General features: G+C 41.8%; 1 protein-coding gene across 1 annotated transcript; it reads left to right on the plus strand.

Annotated features, from left to right (window-relative positions):
• The first annotated feature begins 5,421 nt into the window (after positions 1 to 5,421).
• On the plus strand, positions 5,422 to 16,895 carry LOX (lysyl oxidase). Its single transcript, XM_015850056.3, has 7 exons — positions 5,422 to 6,648; positions 6,742 to 6,850; positions 7,665 to 7,802; positions 9,945 to 10,101; positions 11,734 to 11,829; positions 11,978 to 12,093; positions 13,053 to 16,895. Exons 1-7 carry the CDS (start codon positions 6,006 to 6,008, stop codon positions 13,057 to 13,059), a joined length of 1,266 nt encoding a protein of 421 aa, XP_015705542.1. The 5' UTR covers positions 5,422 to 6,005; the 3' UTR covers positions 13,060 to 16,895.
• The last annotated feature ends 505 nt before the right edge of the window (positions 16,896 to 17,400 follow it).

Consider the following 17,400-nt stretch of genomic DNA (forward strand, 5'->3'; position numbering starts at 1 on the left):
TGGATGCTGTCTTCAAGATGACTACCTCAACAAAAGAGTTCAGTTCAATACATAAAAGACACACTTATGTTTTGCTTTGAGGGGAAGGGAAAAAACTGCCTGACTTTGGGATGTGGTATGTTCTCTATCATTTGAAATCTTTAATCCAAGACAGTCTTTCTAAAAAAGCTACCTTAGCTCAGCAACTAATTATAATCTTTATGCAGAAATTACTGGGTGAAATTCTATGGCCTGTGTTATACAGAAGATTAGACTATATAGATCATCTTGGCTTTGAAATTCTGCAAATCCAAGCTCCGATCCAAATTCTAACACATATAATCTTCCATATAGCTTTCCCTGGAGGTTTCTATAAAAGAATATTTCATTTACTTCCTATCCAACACTGCTCATTAAAAACACTGCGACTCAGATGACACGCTCCATAAACTGCAAAGAACAGCAGTGAATGAGTTTTCCATAATGCGCTTTAGAATCTTCCATGATGTAATGCAAACTAAAGTTACTACTTGTTACTAGCGCATCTCTAGGAAATAGAACAGGAGAGTAACAGTGAAAAGACACACGGTAGTGAAGAGAGAGAATGACAGCACCTTCTTCTTGCTAATTAGCTCAGATTCCTCTTGCTAATTAGCTCAGATGTTTTATGTCGTGCTCTGCTTCTACTTCCCACATCAGTAAGATTCAACATGTAATTGCTTCAAGTTCTACAGAGGTAGAGCGGTGCTGGAAATCATTCCAATTTTAATACAAAATATAACGTTTCTCCTTCTACTTGCCACAACTTCTCCAGGTTCTTTCTTCCTACAGTCTCTTCCATTGATGTGATTCCTAAGGAAGCCCTGCAGGAGTTCCCATAGACTCCGTCCTTTTTGCCTTGAGAGATCCAGGATGGTAAGATAATTCCACCACACCAAGAAAACTTTTTATTCCTCACTGATTTTCTGGCTTCCTCAATGAAGCTTGATTCCAGTGGAGGAGTCCAGTGACCTTCTGTGAGGAAAAGAAGAACATCTAGGGGATGGTATGCCTTCCTACCCTAGGAAAGGTAGAAGGGTAGCTCCCTTCTATAGCTGAGTTTCCCTACAAAAAAGTGTGGATGGGGCCCAGAAATATAAAATTTCCTAAAGTTTAGGACTGTATGTTGACCTGTGTTTTTGTATAGATCTCTGTACAGAACTTGGCTACACATGGTAATTATATTGAGATACAGTATTATGTACCTCAATACAAGAAACTTTGTTAAATGAGGAGTACAGAAGGAAAACAGCACAATTAAACTATCCTAGAAGAAAAACTGCTGTGGTTTCAGACGTAGATATAATGGTAGGATAAGTAAGAGGTTTAATTGTTCCCATCTGTTCCATTTTCATGTCCTTATGTCCCATGCCACCACACAGATCATTCATACAAAGCCAGTCACTATGAAACCACAGCCATAAATTGGTGCCTCCAATGATACAGAGAAGTCACTTGCTCAAGAGTGAGGAGTGTTGTGCTCTGTTCTCTCCCTCACCCCATCTCCTATCCCCATGTAGACCTTCACGTGGTTATTCAGTTATATTCAGTTGGTACCTGCCTCAGTTTGCTCACAGTGAATAGAATACAGTACTTCCCAACTTTTTTATCAACACATTGAAGCTGAAAAAGCGCTGTGCAACTCTTTTCAATGACCTCCCACATCTTCTTACAAGCATTTCCAATTAACTGCGTGAGTTAATGCTTTATTTCTTCAACCACCCCCAGCAATGCGAAGGCCCAAAGTGAAATCTGATAATTACCTGCGGATGAAAATAGGAATTAGATTAGGAACGTGTTTCAAAAAGGATCTACTATTCTCCTACAGAGCAGAATAGCAAGAGTTCATAATATTGGTATGTGAGACAAAATATTATGATGAAAATTGGACCAAAGGGAAAACCACCACGCGTGTTTTATTTGAGTCAGGATTGCTGAGTGTCAGCCTTGCTCAATAATACACACAGCTGCATGAGGGCTTTCACATGTTCTAAATGCAGCATCTGTTCAATACAGCATTCTGCATTCAGCGCTGCTATTCATATTGCAAGAGTAGCCAAAAGAAACAGACAGTCTCAGTGCCCTACTGTGAGCATCACTGAGCACACACACATGACACTATGGTCCCTGTCCTGGGGAGCTTGCAGTTTGACTTGAGAAGACACAACAACATGGGGGACAAATAAAGATAGGAACAGTAAAAAAGGAAAGGTAATGGGACCAAGATAATGCAGCGGGTAGGATAAACATAGAATGGAATCATAGAATGATGGAATTTGCATTACAAATGCTATTATATATTGCCATTTTAATCAGATACCAATGGAAAAATTAGGATCACCTGTCTCCATGACAGCCACACAAATACAGGGATGATTATGGAGACAAAAAAGCTATCCACTAAATAGAAAAGAGCGATCAGATGCTGGTATATGGGACAGCTAAGCACTTCTACCTTTCAGAGACCAACAAGTACTGGAAGAACATTAATCAGGGATGAAATACACAATGAATTCAAAGGAAAATGTTTGTTTTTGGTTAAGTTTTCATGATGCTGTTTTTATTCAGGTTCAGGTAAGAAGCAGCAGAACCAGAAGTTCTGAAGCCATTTATATGCAGTTCTAACAACACGCTGACAATCACATTATATTACTAATATAACTTCACTGCAAAGCTTCAGTATAACAAAAAGTGTACTGAAATAAGAAGGCGTTCATCCTCAAGTCTCACAGCTGGTGAGACCAACACTTTTATGCACTGGAAGTAGATATGTGCAATTCAATGGGTCTACGCAGTGCGTAAAAACCGTGATACAAGTTTTGTATCATTTTGGGTTTTGATTAACCCAAATGATTAGTAATTAAACCCAAAGGCTAGGTGACAATCTGTCATCTAGATTGAATTGAGGAGACCACCTACTAGTAAAATTCTGTACTTTCTTCTCATTTGACAAGTGAACAAGATCATTAAAGTCAGAAAAATATATGTGTTCCCATATGAACAGAAAAAAAAAAAAAGGTCTGAAAGTTTACCTTTTCATTTTACTTGTGGTCATAGGAAGCTGCTTGATGAGAGACTTCAAAATCAAACAGCAGCTAAATTTAACTAGAAAATTAGGTTTTGTGAAAAGCAAATTCCCATAGAATCTTCTCCAAAGCCTACTGATGTCAGGGAAATGGAATGATCCTGGTCTCTAATTAAGCTGGTTTGTTAAAAAAAAATCTCATCAGAAACCTGAATCTTAGTGTCCTAAAGCTTCCAGTTAAGGTCATGTACTATGAAGAATATCTTACCCCAATAACTCAAGCTGTTGAGGGGAACTCCTCACCATTAGCAGCACCACTCTTCAAGCCCTTCCTCATAGTAACTCCTCAGCAGCCAACCTTCCTGTAACACATAAATAATAGCCTCGATAAAATGCACTTCGTGTATTTTAAGGTTGTCTAGTTTTGCATTAAGATTTTATTAAAGGATTTGTGTTTCTTGCTTCGTGTATGTGCCTGTAGGTAAGAACCCAATCTTACATTAGACAAGGACACAAATTAGTCGATAATCTTTTAGAGATAAAATTAAATATATTTATTTAAACCACCCCAGACTGCTTTCATCAGCACACTGAACAAAATGAACATGAAGAACATAAAAATCTCTTTCTTTAGGACACATGTCATTAAGTTCTCTTAAGTCATTAAGAGAACTGCAACCCAGCATTAGAACTGGTCATTGCACAGCAGCTGCATTAAACTCATGAGAAAGCTTAGTAGCAGAGCACTTGGCAATTTTTAGGGCATTTTCTAAAGCAATCCCCTTTATCTGGCTTGTTTATAAGGGTTTTAAAGTCTTACCAAGAGATTTTCACCATGCTACATCTGGTCAATGCTGCTGCTGGGCTCTACCAAGGTGAAATAGGGACCAAGGTAAAAAAGCAGCCAGGCAACCTGTGGGGAAGAGTACAGCTGCTGAATGGCCATGAACAGCTAACAACAAATGAAGGATGAGACTCTTTAGTGCTGGTTGTGATTTATAGAATGTAGATTCCTTAGCAAATGATGGTAGTGCTGTGGAAGAAAATGGCAAACAGAGTGAATGGCTGATAAATGGGCAGGACTACCATCAACTCTGCTGTGTCCCTGTATCCGGTTTCATGAAAAATAATTACTTAATCAGGCAAAAAAAGAAAAATAAAGAAAGATGGCTAAAAGACCACAGCATGGAAACATTTTCTAGTATCACAGGCTGGGCAGCAACCTGCTGTTTGTAACATCAGTAAGATTTAGAGGAAGATTAGAAAGGCAGAGATCTCATTTCTTCAGTGTTGTATTTTCCCTGCCTTCAACCTTTCCATTTTACTCAGTCTTAGTCACTGACTGTTCCAGGCAGAGATTTGAACAGAGAAGAATACTATCAAAACCACAACTGGAATGACCTGAGGGGACAAACTGTGATGAATAAGAAAATCCAGCCCCAATAAGCTGCTCCCAGTATGGACTGTCAGACACATCCCACACATGGAGAAACACCAGCAGATGGTTGTGGCAGAGGCCAGCAGTGAGAAGCAACACTCAAGTTTGATGCTGGGGTACTCCAAGCAAGAATCATAGTGTCACCAAACCATGACACATAGAATCACAGAATGGTTTGTGTTGGAAGGGACCTTAAAGCCCATTTCAGTTCCAACCCACACACAATGGTTGCCACCCATAAGATCAGGCTGCCCAGCACCCCATCCAACCTTGGGCACCTCCATGGATGGAGCATCCACAACTTCTATGAGTAGTTGTGACAGGGCTTCACCACCCTCTGGGGGGTAAAATTTTCTCCTAATATCAAACTCAAACCTCCTCTCTTTTAATTTAAAGCCATTACCCCATGTCCTACTCCTAACTGGCCTTGTAAAAAGCCTGTCCCTATTTTCCTTATAATCTCTTTTCAAGGACTGGAAGGATGCAATGAGCTCACTCCAAAGCATTCCCCAGGATGAAGAAACCCACCTCTCTCAGTCTTTCTGCACAGGAGAGTTGCTCAGCCCTCTGATCATCTTCGACCACTGATTTCACAGAGAATCCCACTTTGCTACCTGCTTGACTACAAGGAATGAGCTGTGCATATGGTGCCTGCAGCACCGCATTCCTACTATCAGCAATGGGGAGCTGCCAGGCGAAATTTCGCTTTTTCAATGGGAACCCCCTCGGGAGGAGCGGCGTGTGTCTATTTCTCACCAAGTTGGCAGTGGAAGATTTATTTAACGAGGGCTTTTTCCTAATTAAGGGGTCGTTACCAAGGGATGGAGGTCGCTCCCCAGCAGCACACTTCCCATCAATATATTTCCTCTCTCTCTCTCGCGGCCCCTTCCCCCTCCCTCCGCCCCGCTCCGTCTCCCAGCTCTGATGAGCTAATAGCATTTTTCCTTTGCATACTTTGGCTCTGCAGCACTGCATACTCTGGTTCGTCCCAGCCCTGGCAGTCTACGTGTGTCTGGGCTCGCTCGCCCTCCTCAAGCCCAGCCCGGCCCGGCCCGGCTCCGCCCGGGGCCCCACGGCCGCCCCCGCTCGGGGTGGGGGGCTGCGGAGGGGAACCGTCGGGGCCGCACGTTTCATCCGCATTACGTGCACGAATAGCGGGGGCGCAGCCAGCGGGGCTTGTGTAACTTGTGCGAGCGTGCCAGCGAGTTTAAAGTCCCTGCTCCAACTCCTGCTGCTCCTCCTTCCTCGCTGCAGACGACCGAGCGGGACGGCGAGAGGCTGACTGCTCGCTGCCGCTTCGCTTTGCATCCTTCATCTATAAATACAGCGGGGAAAGACAGTCTCTCCTGGGTTCCCTGCCGTCGGTTCGAGCAGCCCGATGGCACCGCCCGGCTACCGCAGCGCCTGAGCATCGCATTTCGCTCCGCATTTCGCTCCGCTCGGCCTCCCCCTCTTCTTTCCCCCCTCCAGTCCCCGTCCTCTCCCGTTTCTCTCCCCACCCTCGTTCCCCGGACAGACGAGACGATGCGCTTTGCTCCGTCGGGTTTGCTGCTCGCCCAGCTTCACGCCTGCATCTTTTGGAGCGGGTTGTATCCCGTCGGCTGCCAGCCGCCCCCCGCCGCCTGGAGGCAGCGCATCCAGTGGGAGAACAACGGGCAGGTGTACAGCCTGCTAAGCCAGGGGGCTCAATACCAGCCCCCCCGACGCCGGCAGGCGGTTGAACCGGCCAGCAGCCCCGTGCTGCTGCTCCGAGGGAACGGCTCTGTGCCTCGGACCGCCGCCGCCCGGCCCCAACCCGACCCCCAGCCCCAAACCCAGCCTCAAACCCGGCCACGGTCCCAGCCCGGCGGCAGCCGGGGTTCGGGGGCTCGGCATTGGTTCCAGGCCGGTTATCAGGCTCCCTCCGGTGGTCGTACAGCCGCCAACCCATCCGCGACGGCACCTCGGTCCGGCGGTACCGGAGATGAGAGCGAGCGGAGCACCGGAGGGCTGCCCGCACCCAGCGGTCTGCGGGCCGGCCGGGAGGATATGATGGTGGGCGACGACCCCTACAACCCTTACAAGTATACGGATGATAACCCCTATTACAACTACTACGACACCTACGAGAGACCACGACAGGGCAGCAGGTACCGGCCCGGCTACGGCACCGGCTACTTCCAATACGGTAAGAACCCGACCCCCTTCTGCTGCTGCGGGTTGGGGGAGGTTGTGTTCGGAGGGGCTGAGCCTTGAGCCGTGTCCCTCTGATGAACTGCAGGTCTGCCCGACCTCGTCCCGGATCCCTACTACATCCAGGCGTCCACGTACGTGCAGAGGATGTCCATGTATAACCTGCGATGCGCCGCCGAAGAGAACTGCCTGGCCAGGTAGATACCGCAATACGGGACCCCTCGGGTCTGTTTGTCTTAAGACTGCGTTTTAAGACTAGAATCTCTTTGTAAAGTACCCCCGAGTCCTTTAAGGGTCGTAGATAACAGCTTTGCAGACCCAGCCGGGTCCTCCACACTTGGCAGTGAAGGATTTTCCTGTTTTGTTTGGAGCAAAACCAAGGCGGCTGGCTGTAACCGTTTAACTGGTTTCATACCTTCTCATGCAGAACAGATTTATTTATTCAGCAGCATCATTAACTGATGTCAGATCGTTTCCACAGTCTTTAGTTGCTGAAATAGAAGAACATGGTATAGTCAGAACCGGTGTTTTTCATGCTCTCTTCACATCTTAGACTACTTGAAAAGTTCTTCTCTAGCAGCTGGTTGCAGTATTCCAATGTTTAAAAAAATACAAACGACATATATCACAGCTGTATAAAACAGGATAAGCACAGGGCATGTGCTCAGGAATCCTTTATAACAGTGGAAACAAGCATCTGTTCTGTGACCTTACACTCACATAGTGTTGTCTTGGCCAGACTGTGCTGTTGGTACCCGGGCACTTTCACAACCAAGCAGTGATTTGATAAAGAGACAAAGCCAGAGTTGGTGACCCAGGATTAGGAGCAGGTCTGAATCTTACTCTGTTCTTTGTCTGATAGCAGGGGGAACTTTTATTCACACCGTATAGAGTTCTTGTGCGTGAGCTTTAAGCGGGCTTATAACATCTGTGCCATTCAGTTACCTCTGGAACAACCCAAAGTACTTTGAAGTTGATGGCTCTTTTCTTTTTTCCCCTGCATTATTATAGTTCAGCTTACCGAGCGGATGTTAGAGACTATGATAACCGAGTGCTCCTGAGATTCCCTCAAAGAGTGAAAAACCAAGGAACTTCAGATTTCCTACCGAGCAGACCTCGTTATTCCTGGGAGTGGCACAGCTGTCACCAGTGAGTGAAGTGCCTTAGTATGGTATCTTCTAATTGTCTTTTTTGTGATGTTTTGTGAAACTGGGGTGGAATGAGTGGAAGCTGTGGGAATGCTTTGGCATTTGTGATAGTGGTAGTCACACTTTGTAGAGCCACATGAAAACTGAATGGGTGTCAAGCTTGGATATCTGCAAGTATAAAACTCTTAGTATAAATATGTTACAAGCCTCAAATCACTTCTGACATCAGCACCTTTATATATCCATGTTTTTATGTAGGTTACTGGCTAGGTTCAAGTTAAAGGAACCATTGAAAGTCTGAAATGTGCATTCAGTAGCATGTTCCTTCTACCTATCATTCTAAACATCCACCCTAACTCTATGACCTGAACTTCTTGGGTTACCTTGGTGAGGAGTGTTCAGGTCAATGGGGAGTAGACGAGGTATTGAGCTGAATGACCTCCTTATCAATATCCATATCACACCCTGATCATCTCAATCTTTCCTCAAAGCAGTTTTGCACTTGAATATCTTTTGTTCCCATTTTAACTCTTTTCTGGCAGAACCAGGTGTAAACTACTGGACCAAGTTTGCCTTGCTTCAAGTATAATTCTAAGTTATGGGTACATCTGTGTTAGCTTAATTATATATATATATTTAATATATATATATAGCTAATTGTTATACCATTAGAAATAATATGTGAAGTGGGCTTGACCTTTAATCCACTGGAGTCAATGGAATATTTCTCTCAGGTTACAGGGGGATTAACCTCAAGTGCCTGTGGTCAGACTTGAATGAAAAAAAACCCAGCTATATTAAAACCAATTCTTTCAAAGACAGACTGATGCCACTGGGTTATAAAGCTCAGAAAAATATTGCAAAAAGCTAAAACCAAACGAAGAAAACAGAACAAGCTTCCTTAAGTGCAGTACTTAACCCCCAACTGTGGGGAAAAAGAAAAACTACAGACACTAAAATCCCCCACCTGGGTGATAACTTGGTTGATAAATGGATGAAATGAATGGAGATAACTTGAAATCTTCCACTGGTAGAAAAGCTGTTTCTTGCTGTGCCACTGTAGCCTAGATATCATTATCCAGATGCAGAATGTCTCTGATATTAATTCCAAGAAGCAGAAGATACGCTGCCAACGAGAACAAAAGAAGGCATTTCTCATGATCATCTTTTTGACAGTGAAACAAGCCCATTTGGAAATGATCTACCACTACCAATGACTTTGGCAAGCCACAAGCGTTAGTCATCATCTGTGGACTGGTTTTAGTGCTCTTGGTGTGCATGCTCCAGACTTGTGGGTTTCTTTTCACTTTAACGATGTGTTCGAAACCTTTTTTAATGATCTTTTTTTTCTTTGTATACCTGATGATCTGGAAGTGTTTTATAAGGAGCAGCAGACAAATGCTGCAGAGACAAAGTGTGGATGGGTAGTATGCGTTTAGGTCGCTGCCTTTTAAGAGAAAGATATTTCTATAGCACCGTGTTTGAGTCAGTAGTGGAAGCTAAATGGGAAGCATATACATGGTTTTGGAATAGAGACCACGTCAAGTGCAGCCTACAAAGCATCCCGACTCTGTTAGCTCTTAATAACTGAGATAGTGAGATGAGTGTACAAATGATAGTCCCTCCAGGCAGGCTTTATCTTTTGTTTTTCACTTATCATCTTATGAGTGTGGGAATAGGAAAGTAAATTCCTGCTTTTTGTTTTTGTAAGAAGTAGGAAACTTCTCTGGTATGTATAACATGTAAGGTAAGCATTCCTAGCCAGACTCTACCTAAAGGCCAAGTTATGAGATTTATGATTCAAGCATGAGCTACTTAATACCTGCTATTGTTATTCTGATAATAACGATTTATTCCTTATATAACTGGAATTGTTGGAAAAACAATTATAGAACAAAATAGAACATTTTTCACTCAATGAGTTACAACCTGGCTTAAAGGATGTGGCGTTCCTATGGTCACTGAAAAGTGGAATGACAAAAGCAATACTTAACTGAGTGGCTTGTAGGAGGAAAGTATATTGACTCAGGAGTTCCAGTAAGGAGAAGGAAATTGCTCAGGTTGAACAGAAGATAATGACATAGCAATATATTAAAAACTACATTGAGTCCATCTGATCCATCTTTAATAACCTATTTAACAGGCATTATCACAGCATGGATGAATTCAGCCACTATGACTTGTTAGATGCAAGCTCGCACAGAAAAGTTGCCGAAGGACACAAAGCAAGTTTCTGCCTTGAAGATACCTCCTGTGATTACGGGTATTACAGACGGTACGCGTGTACAGCGCACACACAGGTAAGAACTGGTTCAGAGATGGCCAAGAGTTTTTCCCATCTAATTTATCAATTTTCTTTGCCCGCTGACGCTGTGGGCTGTGTCATCCAATGTGATGACCAGGAGTGTAGCATGGAGACCAGGCTGTTCCACTTGGGAAGCCAGAAATAGTGTGAAGTGGTGAGTGGGCCTGGATGGCGATAGGAAACTGTTGATGCTGGATGATTTTTGTGGTGCAATAATTGAGGATATCCAGAAGAACTTCTGGACAACAGCTTTAGAACAGAGATAGGTGCTCTTTTAACATGGGAATGAATAAACTACAGAACTCATTGGCGTTGGGAGTTGCAGGGACCAAAAGTATTTACCTGAGTTAAGAAAAAAGGTTTATGCAAAATAATGGAGGGTGTTTAATGTGATAATCTGTGTCTCAAATATTGTTAAATGCCTAATGGAGGGACTTGAGCTCTGTAAAAGACCCTACAGCTCTCACTTCTTACATTGCCTTTTGTTCAGCCCTGGGCTGCTGATGACTGTCATAGACACAGCATTGAGATTGACTGACCAGTGGTTTAACTCATTGTGGCCATCCTGTAAATCTGAATCCCTCGTTCTGCAGTTTTTAATTTAGGAGGTAATTATGTTATTTATGTTACAGAGAAATGACAGCCGTACTTGACTGTCTGACAGGGCAGCATTTAAATTTTAAATATAATGTGCTACACACAGGCTTTGAAGAGGTTTTATTTTAAATATCTTTTCTCCTTCTGCAGACTATGACATCTAACTAAGCAATGTGCATATTTTACTGCTGGAGTATTTGTGTCACTAGAATAATGCCTGTGTCAGCATTTCCACTGGAAGCCTATATTTCAGAGACTTGCAATTGGACTGTAAAATTTTCCTCCAGCCTCAGACTTGGCACATAGATGAGAGAGTCTGAGCTGATCACCAGCTGGGTCAAGAGGGAATTCTTGCAAGGCTTGGATTTTGTGTAGTCTGTGTGTTAACTAGGATGTATCAGCTTTCCCTAAGGCAATCTGTTATCAGCCGTGGTGAAAGATGCCAAGTTTGAATCACTGATAAATTCATATGTAGAGATTGCTATTGAAGTTCCTCGACAGCAAAGAAGATTTCAGAAAAGACATGTCAGGAAGAAAGCATTTTCAGCTTTATGAGAGCTCTTACATCTCTGTCTTGGCCTGAAGAAAAGTACTTCCAGGCCACCCCCCTACAAAACTAGATGTGAAAATAGCTTTTTCTGTATCCAGAGGCAGCAAATAGGCACAGTAGCAAAAAGGTGCCTTGTTCCTAAGGGCAGTAACAATTTCCAACACTGGTGAGCAAACTCATCCTCAAGAACCTCAGCAGTGACCTACTTGAGGTTTGTGGATATTTAGGTCCAGGCTTTGGTCAAAATTGATTTTATTCTTATTTTGGAAATACGAGTGAGTAGTTGCAACAGCGTTGTTTGTGTAGAAACAATAGCGTAACATAAAAGGCAATAAAATACAGATGAGACCTCTTAGTAATTTTAATTTTCCCCGTTGAGACACTGTGAAGGTTAAGTGTACTTTGGTCTCAGTGCTACCAATGCATGGAATTTAGTCTTCCTTAAAGGATTTTTGACACCTCTCTCCCTTCGTTTTTAAGGGATTGAGTCCTGGCTGTTACGACACTTACAATGCTGACATAGATTGCCAGTGGATTGATATCACAGATGTGAAACCTGGAAACTACATTCTGAAGGTAAGGAATTAGGGAAAGCAGAGTTGCTTCTTTTCTTTCTCTCTTCTTCTTCTCCTTTCTCCTCTGCCAAAATACAAATCATGTGTGTATGTCCTTCTGAACGTAAAATTACCAACCAAGATACAACGTTCTACTTTCTTCCCTTAAGGTCAGTGTAAACCCCAGTTATTTGGTACCTGAATCTGATTACTCCAACAACATAGTACGCTGTGATATACGCTATACCGGCCACCACGCATATGCCTCTGGCTGTACAATTTCACCGTAAGTATATTTCTTTTTGACTGCTTTGTGCTCACAGCACAGAAGTTGACATTCAGATTTATGGAGGTTAGAACCTCCATAGCTTCAAGGATCTGGTGTGTTAATTTGAAGTTCAGATGGTGCGTTTCAAAGGTCCTTTTTTTTTTTTGGCAAGAAGGTTGGAAATCATAACTGATACAATTGATAAGTGTATAAACTGAGAATCCTGACCTGCTGTAAATAAATGATTTGCATTACACAGCATTAACTTTTAAAGAAATAGTATTTAGGCTTGAAAACAATCCTAGGAAGTGAGAACTTTGCTTCTGAAGTCTTGTTACTAGGATATGTGACACTTGACAGTAGCAAAATGGCAAAAGAAATGGTGTGCTAACAATGCATGGAGATTCATCTTAGAAAAATTCCAGAGTGATAATGAAGAATAAATGGCAGCACAGTCTACCATAACAGCATCAAGGAAATAAACATAGTCAGTGTGAATATTGTACAGTTAGCCTTATGAATGTAAGGAAATGGGTAATGAAGGGAGACTAAAATGAGAAATATCTTTTTTCAGTCTAGCAGGGAGATCTGTATTTATAATCACACTTAGGTCACGAATGCAACAAGTTAAATGGCATCAGCCTCATTCTGTCTTTGTTCTCGCTGTGTAGTGGTAAGGCTTGCAGGAAACTGGCAGAGCTGGTGTCTTACGGGGCAAAGAAATCAATGATGGACCATTGGATGTTGTTTTTAAAAGCACTTATGTGTAGCAGAGCTGACTAATGGGTTACTTCAGCAAAGGCAGCTTCTTTCTATTCACTCACATTCCAATGGAAGAGAAATTAATACTTTATTCCTTAACTCAATGGTTTCCTTGTTTTCTCAGTAAACGCAATCAAATGAATGTATGGAAGCATATTTAGCAGATCTTTGTTTTTTTGGCCACTTGCGTAACACTGCTTCTTTTCCTTTGGCAGATACTGAGAGAGATGCGAGAAAATGGATGAGACGGTGCCAAATGTTTTGACCTGAAGTATCACTATATAAAATTTTCCGTAGGATGTAAACAGTATAGAAGCAAAACTACAGAACATACACACGTACGCCCACACACACCAACGTGACTTTTGAAGCACGTCGGCTGCTTCTCAGCAAAATCCGAAGCTGGGTTTTAAGCATTTGAATTGGCATTATGTTTTATGACTATTGAAACGTGTGGATCTGGTGACCGATATTCTAAATTTTGAAATATTAACTCATTTGCACAAAAAACAAACAAACAAAAAACCAACAAAGAACAAAAAAACAACCAAAAACAAATCCAAAACCAAAACAAAACCTAAAAAAGAGCATTTTTTTAACTCCTGCAAATTTGGAGTTCAGGTGATGATAGATAGACTTCAGTCAGAATATTACTGGTGAACGAGTTGAGCATATTCTAAAAGGTAGCGAATCTTTCTGTAAAATGAATTAGGTAAAACGCAATAGGAAGTACTAACGCCAGCATCTCAGAAAGCACCAGGATGAAAAAACTGCTTGAGAGTGATTCCTTTGTAACCATTCAAGCAAAACTTGCTGGGACATGTTGATAACGAATGAGAAAAGTATGTTCAGTTTTCAAGGGATATTAACATATAGCAGAGAAATACATATATCTATATCTATCTATCAGTTATACCCCTGCAAGGAAAGTTATGTTTACATTTTTAATACGTTAGAAGTGTTACCATTTTTCTTAAGTCAAAAGCAGATGGGGTTTTGAAAGAAGCCTTTCATCCATAGGAACGAATTAAAGAACTAATCCACCTTTGTACGTTGAAGAGATCTTTCAAGGTGGGGCTTTTAAAAGACTTCCGCACACAATGTGGATAGAAATGATTACCTGTCAAGAGGAGGGCTCACGGAGATGATGGAGAGTCCCTGGCGTAGTCATCTGTGAGGAACAGACCATTGGAACAGGTTAGCCATCAGAACAGTGCAGGCAGTTAACTAACTAACTTGGATGGCGCCACAAAATAAAAGCAGGTCAGAATCTCTAACGTGCTATTTTCATTGTGAGAAAGCCAAATGCCTACTTCCCCCTTAAGTACTGCATTTGGCTGTTAAAATTTCTATCTATCTCAGAATTCAACCGTCGAAATTGAAAATATAGAGGGAGAACAAAAGCAAATACATTAAGCATCCTAACTAAGGCTGTCCAGGACTCAAACATTGTTAAGGGGAAAAACTTCCAGCCCACATCAAATTGTTTTTCACTGATCTTCTTACTGGTGCTGGGTACACCACCCCTCCTCCCATCCCCAAATCATTTTGCTTTTGCAGTGCACCCTGCTGTAAGCTACAGTAGCTGTGATGTTGTTTTTTAAACTGTGAAATAACGTTATCACAAGGGGATCTCGTGCTTCCTTTCGGAAGATTTCAGATCATGTAAAATGAAGGATCTACTTTTGAAACCATGACCTGGAAGTACTGATTGGTATTGGTTATGTTTAAGCAGCAGTTCCAAATACCTAACGAAAAGAGAAACCTCAGTATCACATATATGTTTATATATATATATATGTGTGTATATATATATAAAATACATGTGTTGTTCAGTATAGTTGAAGAAGGGAAAAATTCTGAGGAATCTGTAAGGTTTTTGATCTCTGCTGAGAATACTTCAGGTAGTATTTGGAAGTATTTTATGCAATAGAACCCTATGAAGTCTATTTGGAAGTTTTATCCATTGTCATGATAACCGTTAAGGATCTTTACTGCATGTATTTATTTCAGGACGATGAAGTACTTCCACCTTAATCATGACTAGGTTATGCTTGTACAGCTAGTTGGTATGCTGAAAAAGCATCGCAGAACCAACAGCCCCTTTCTCAATACCCAATGTTTGAAGCGTGTCCTGAATGCAGTTTAGACTGCAGGTCCCTTTTTTGTTTGTTCAGGTCCCTTTTTTGTTCGATCCATTTTAGCAATCGGTTACCACTGTGGGCCCCAAACAGGAGCAAAATTTGGAAACCAGATTTCTTAGGAAGCCATTTGTTACACGTGTCTGCAAAGCCTGGCTCAAGCTTAGGCTTCTGAAATCTCAGCTCAAAGAGTCTTTAAGATTAAGGTTTAAGAGATGCAATTGCATTCACCTTTCTAGAAACTTAGGTCAGAATTGGGGTGAAAGTCCTGGCAGCAGCTTGTGAAATAGACACACAAGCTACTACTGTAAGGGAAGCTAAGCTGTGGTGGGCACAGACTGCTTCCTGGTAAGAGGTGGTGTGCTCTTACTTCATGGTGCTTGACACTGAATGTGGGATAAGAGAGTGCTAACTGGACACAGAGCAGCTGAGGAGTCTCCCTCAGTTTTCAAGGCAGTACCCTGCTTGCATATCTATATCCAAACTGCTTGCAGAGTTCCACTGAGATCAGCAAGAAGCCAGAGGAGCTTAAGCATCCTGTGTAGGTGGAGCATGTTGTAGTACTGGAGTTGGACCTTTCAGTGGGAAACGGCCTGGTTTGGAAAGGTGCTGAACGCCATAACTGAGTATTGGGGATATTGTGGTTACAGAGATGTAGCTCTTTTCCGTAGCAAAATGTTCTTATTTGTTTTAAAGTATATGTTAAGGAACGTTAACAGTAATGTACAATAGCACAAACGTTGCCTGAGATAACACGAACAATCTATCTAGAAAAGCAAGAGATTTTAGGATTAAAAAAAATGAAGAAATGTGACTTTAACTTACCCTATTTAACTATAGTTAATCACAATGCAGTAGAAGAGTTGATCATATAGCAAGTGTAGAAGCATTTCTAAATAGGGGAGTACCAGCCAGTATCTTCAGTATCTCGGCTTTGCAGTTTTGACCCAGATATTATCTTAACTATTTTCATACTGGAATATATTTAAGAAATTACATGCGTTTTCTTTTGTTGTTGTTGTTGAAAACCATTTATAAAAACCAGTTTTGATAACATCTTATTATACAAAACAAATTCTGTTTCGGAACCCTTTCTAGTAGGTGCTTGAGGAGGAGTCACACTGGGAGCAATACCAGGCAACCTGCAGTACAAAATCAATGCCGTGTAGTCTCAGGTTTTCTTTAAAACATGAGAACGTAGAATACACGTGTGAAGCAATTGCCTCCCACGTTTCAGGTCAGAAAGGGTTCGTTAAATGGTTTTTTTTTTTAATCCTGAAATATATTCAGCGTTCAAATACTGCTAGACAAAAACGGGACAGAAATGACAGATTGGTCACCATCTGAACCAGCATATTGTGTAGATGTTTTTGTGTTGATGAAAGTCTACTCGGTTTTCTCTCTGCTCCAAAGTTTACTATGCAGCGTTGAATGGGTGCAAACACCAAACGTACCGTAGTCATGTACGTGTTGTTTGTACTGTACTCATTCAAACCAGCAGGGTGAATTTCATACATGAGACAACTAAAGGTGGTTTTATCCTGTGTCTCACATTTATGCTGACATGGCATTTTTTCATTTTCTCCAAATCCTAGAAGGTGCTGAAAGGTTTTAACTTGAATTAAAACCAAAGAATATGTTATGGGGAGGTTTCTATTATGCAACTAACTGCTACAGATTCAGTGAAATGCCACTTGTTTTTGCAGCTTTTTTGAAGTTTTCATTATTTCCTTCACTTTTCTTCCAAGAGTCTTGACTTCAGAAAAAACTTTGCATCTTTATCTGATGAGTTCTTATTTATAATATTCAGACACTAGCTTTGTATTCTTTATTGCACTTTCATATTCTTGTGTTACATGCCCGTATTATGGTTGCAAGTTTATGTGAAAATGACTTGAATAAAATTTTTCAAGCGTTCTACTTGTCTGAGTGTGGCACTTAATGCAGGAGGTCACCATAGGCAATATCCATCTGTGATGAGAAAGCCTCAATCAAAGCTGTGCGTGCCTATGTGAACAAGAACATGGGGAAGATGCCGTTGCCTGGAGAAAGAGTCATGCCAAGGCAAAACAAGAAAGGAAAAGATGTGATGATGTTGACTACCTCTCGTACTACACAAAAGCTTAATAAGTGAAGGCATAATAGGATAAGATGTGTCTCATTTGGACATAGCTCTCATTGATGAAGTTTTCTTTACCAAATCAGCTGTCTCTGCAGGAACAGGAGCTCAGAAACCACTGTCAGAATTTCTGCATCAAAAAATTTTCTCACATGGAAGAAACGTTTCTGTAGTAGATAGTCAATGCAATGCAAGACAGTAGACTTAACACACTGAACACTCACTTATTCCAGAAACGTGTTATCCATTATTTACATTTTTTGGATGCAAATCAGCACCCTGCTGCCTCTGCAATCTGTATGC

This window comes from Coturnix japonica, chromosome Z, assembly GCF_054131305.1.
Source record: "Coturnix japonica strain WE chromosome Z, WE-NBRP24, whole genome shotgun sequence".
Lineage (NCBI taxonomy): Eukaryota > Metazoa > Chordata > Aves > Galliformes > Phasianidae > Coturnix > Coturnix japonica.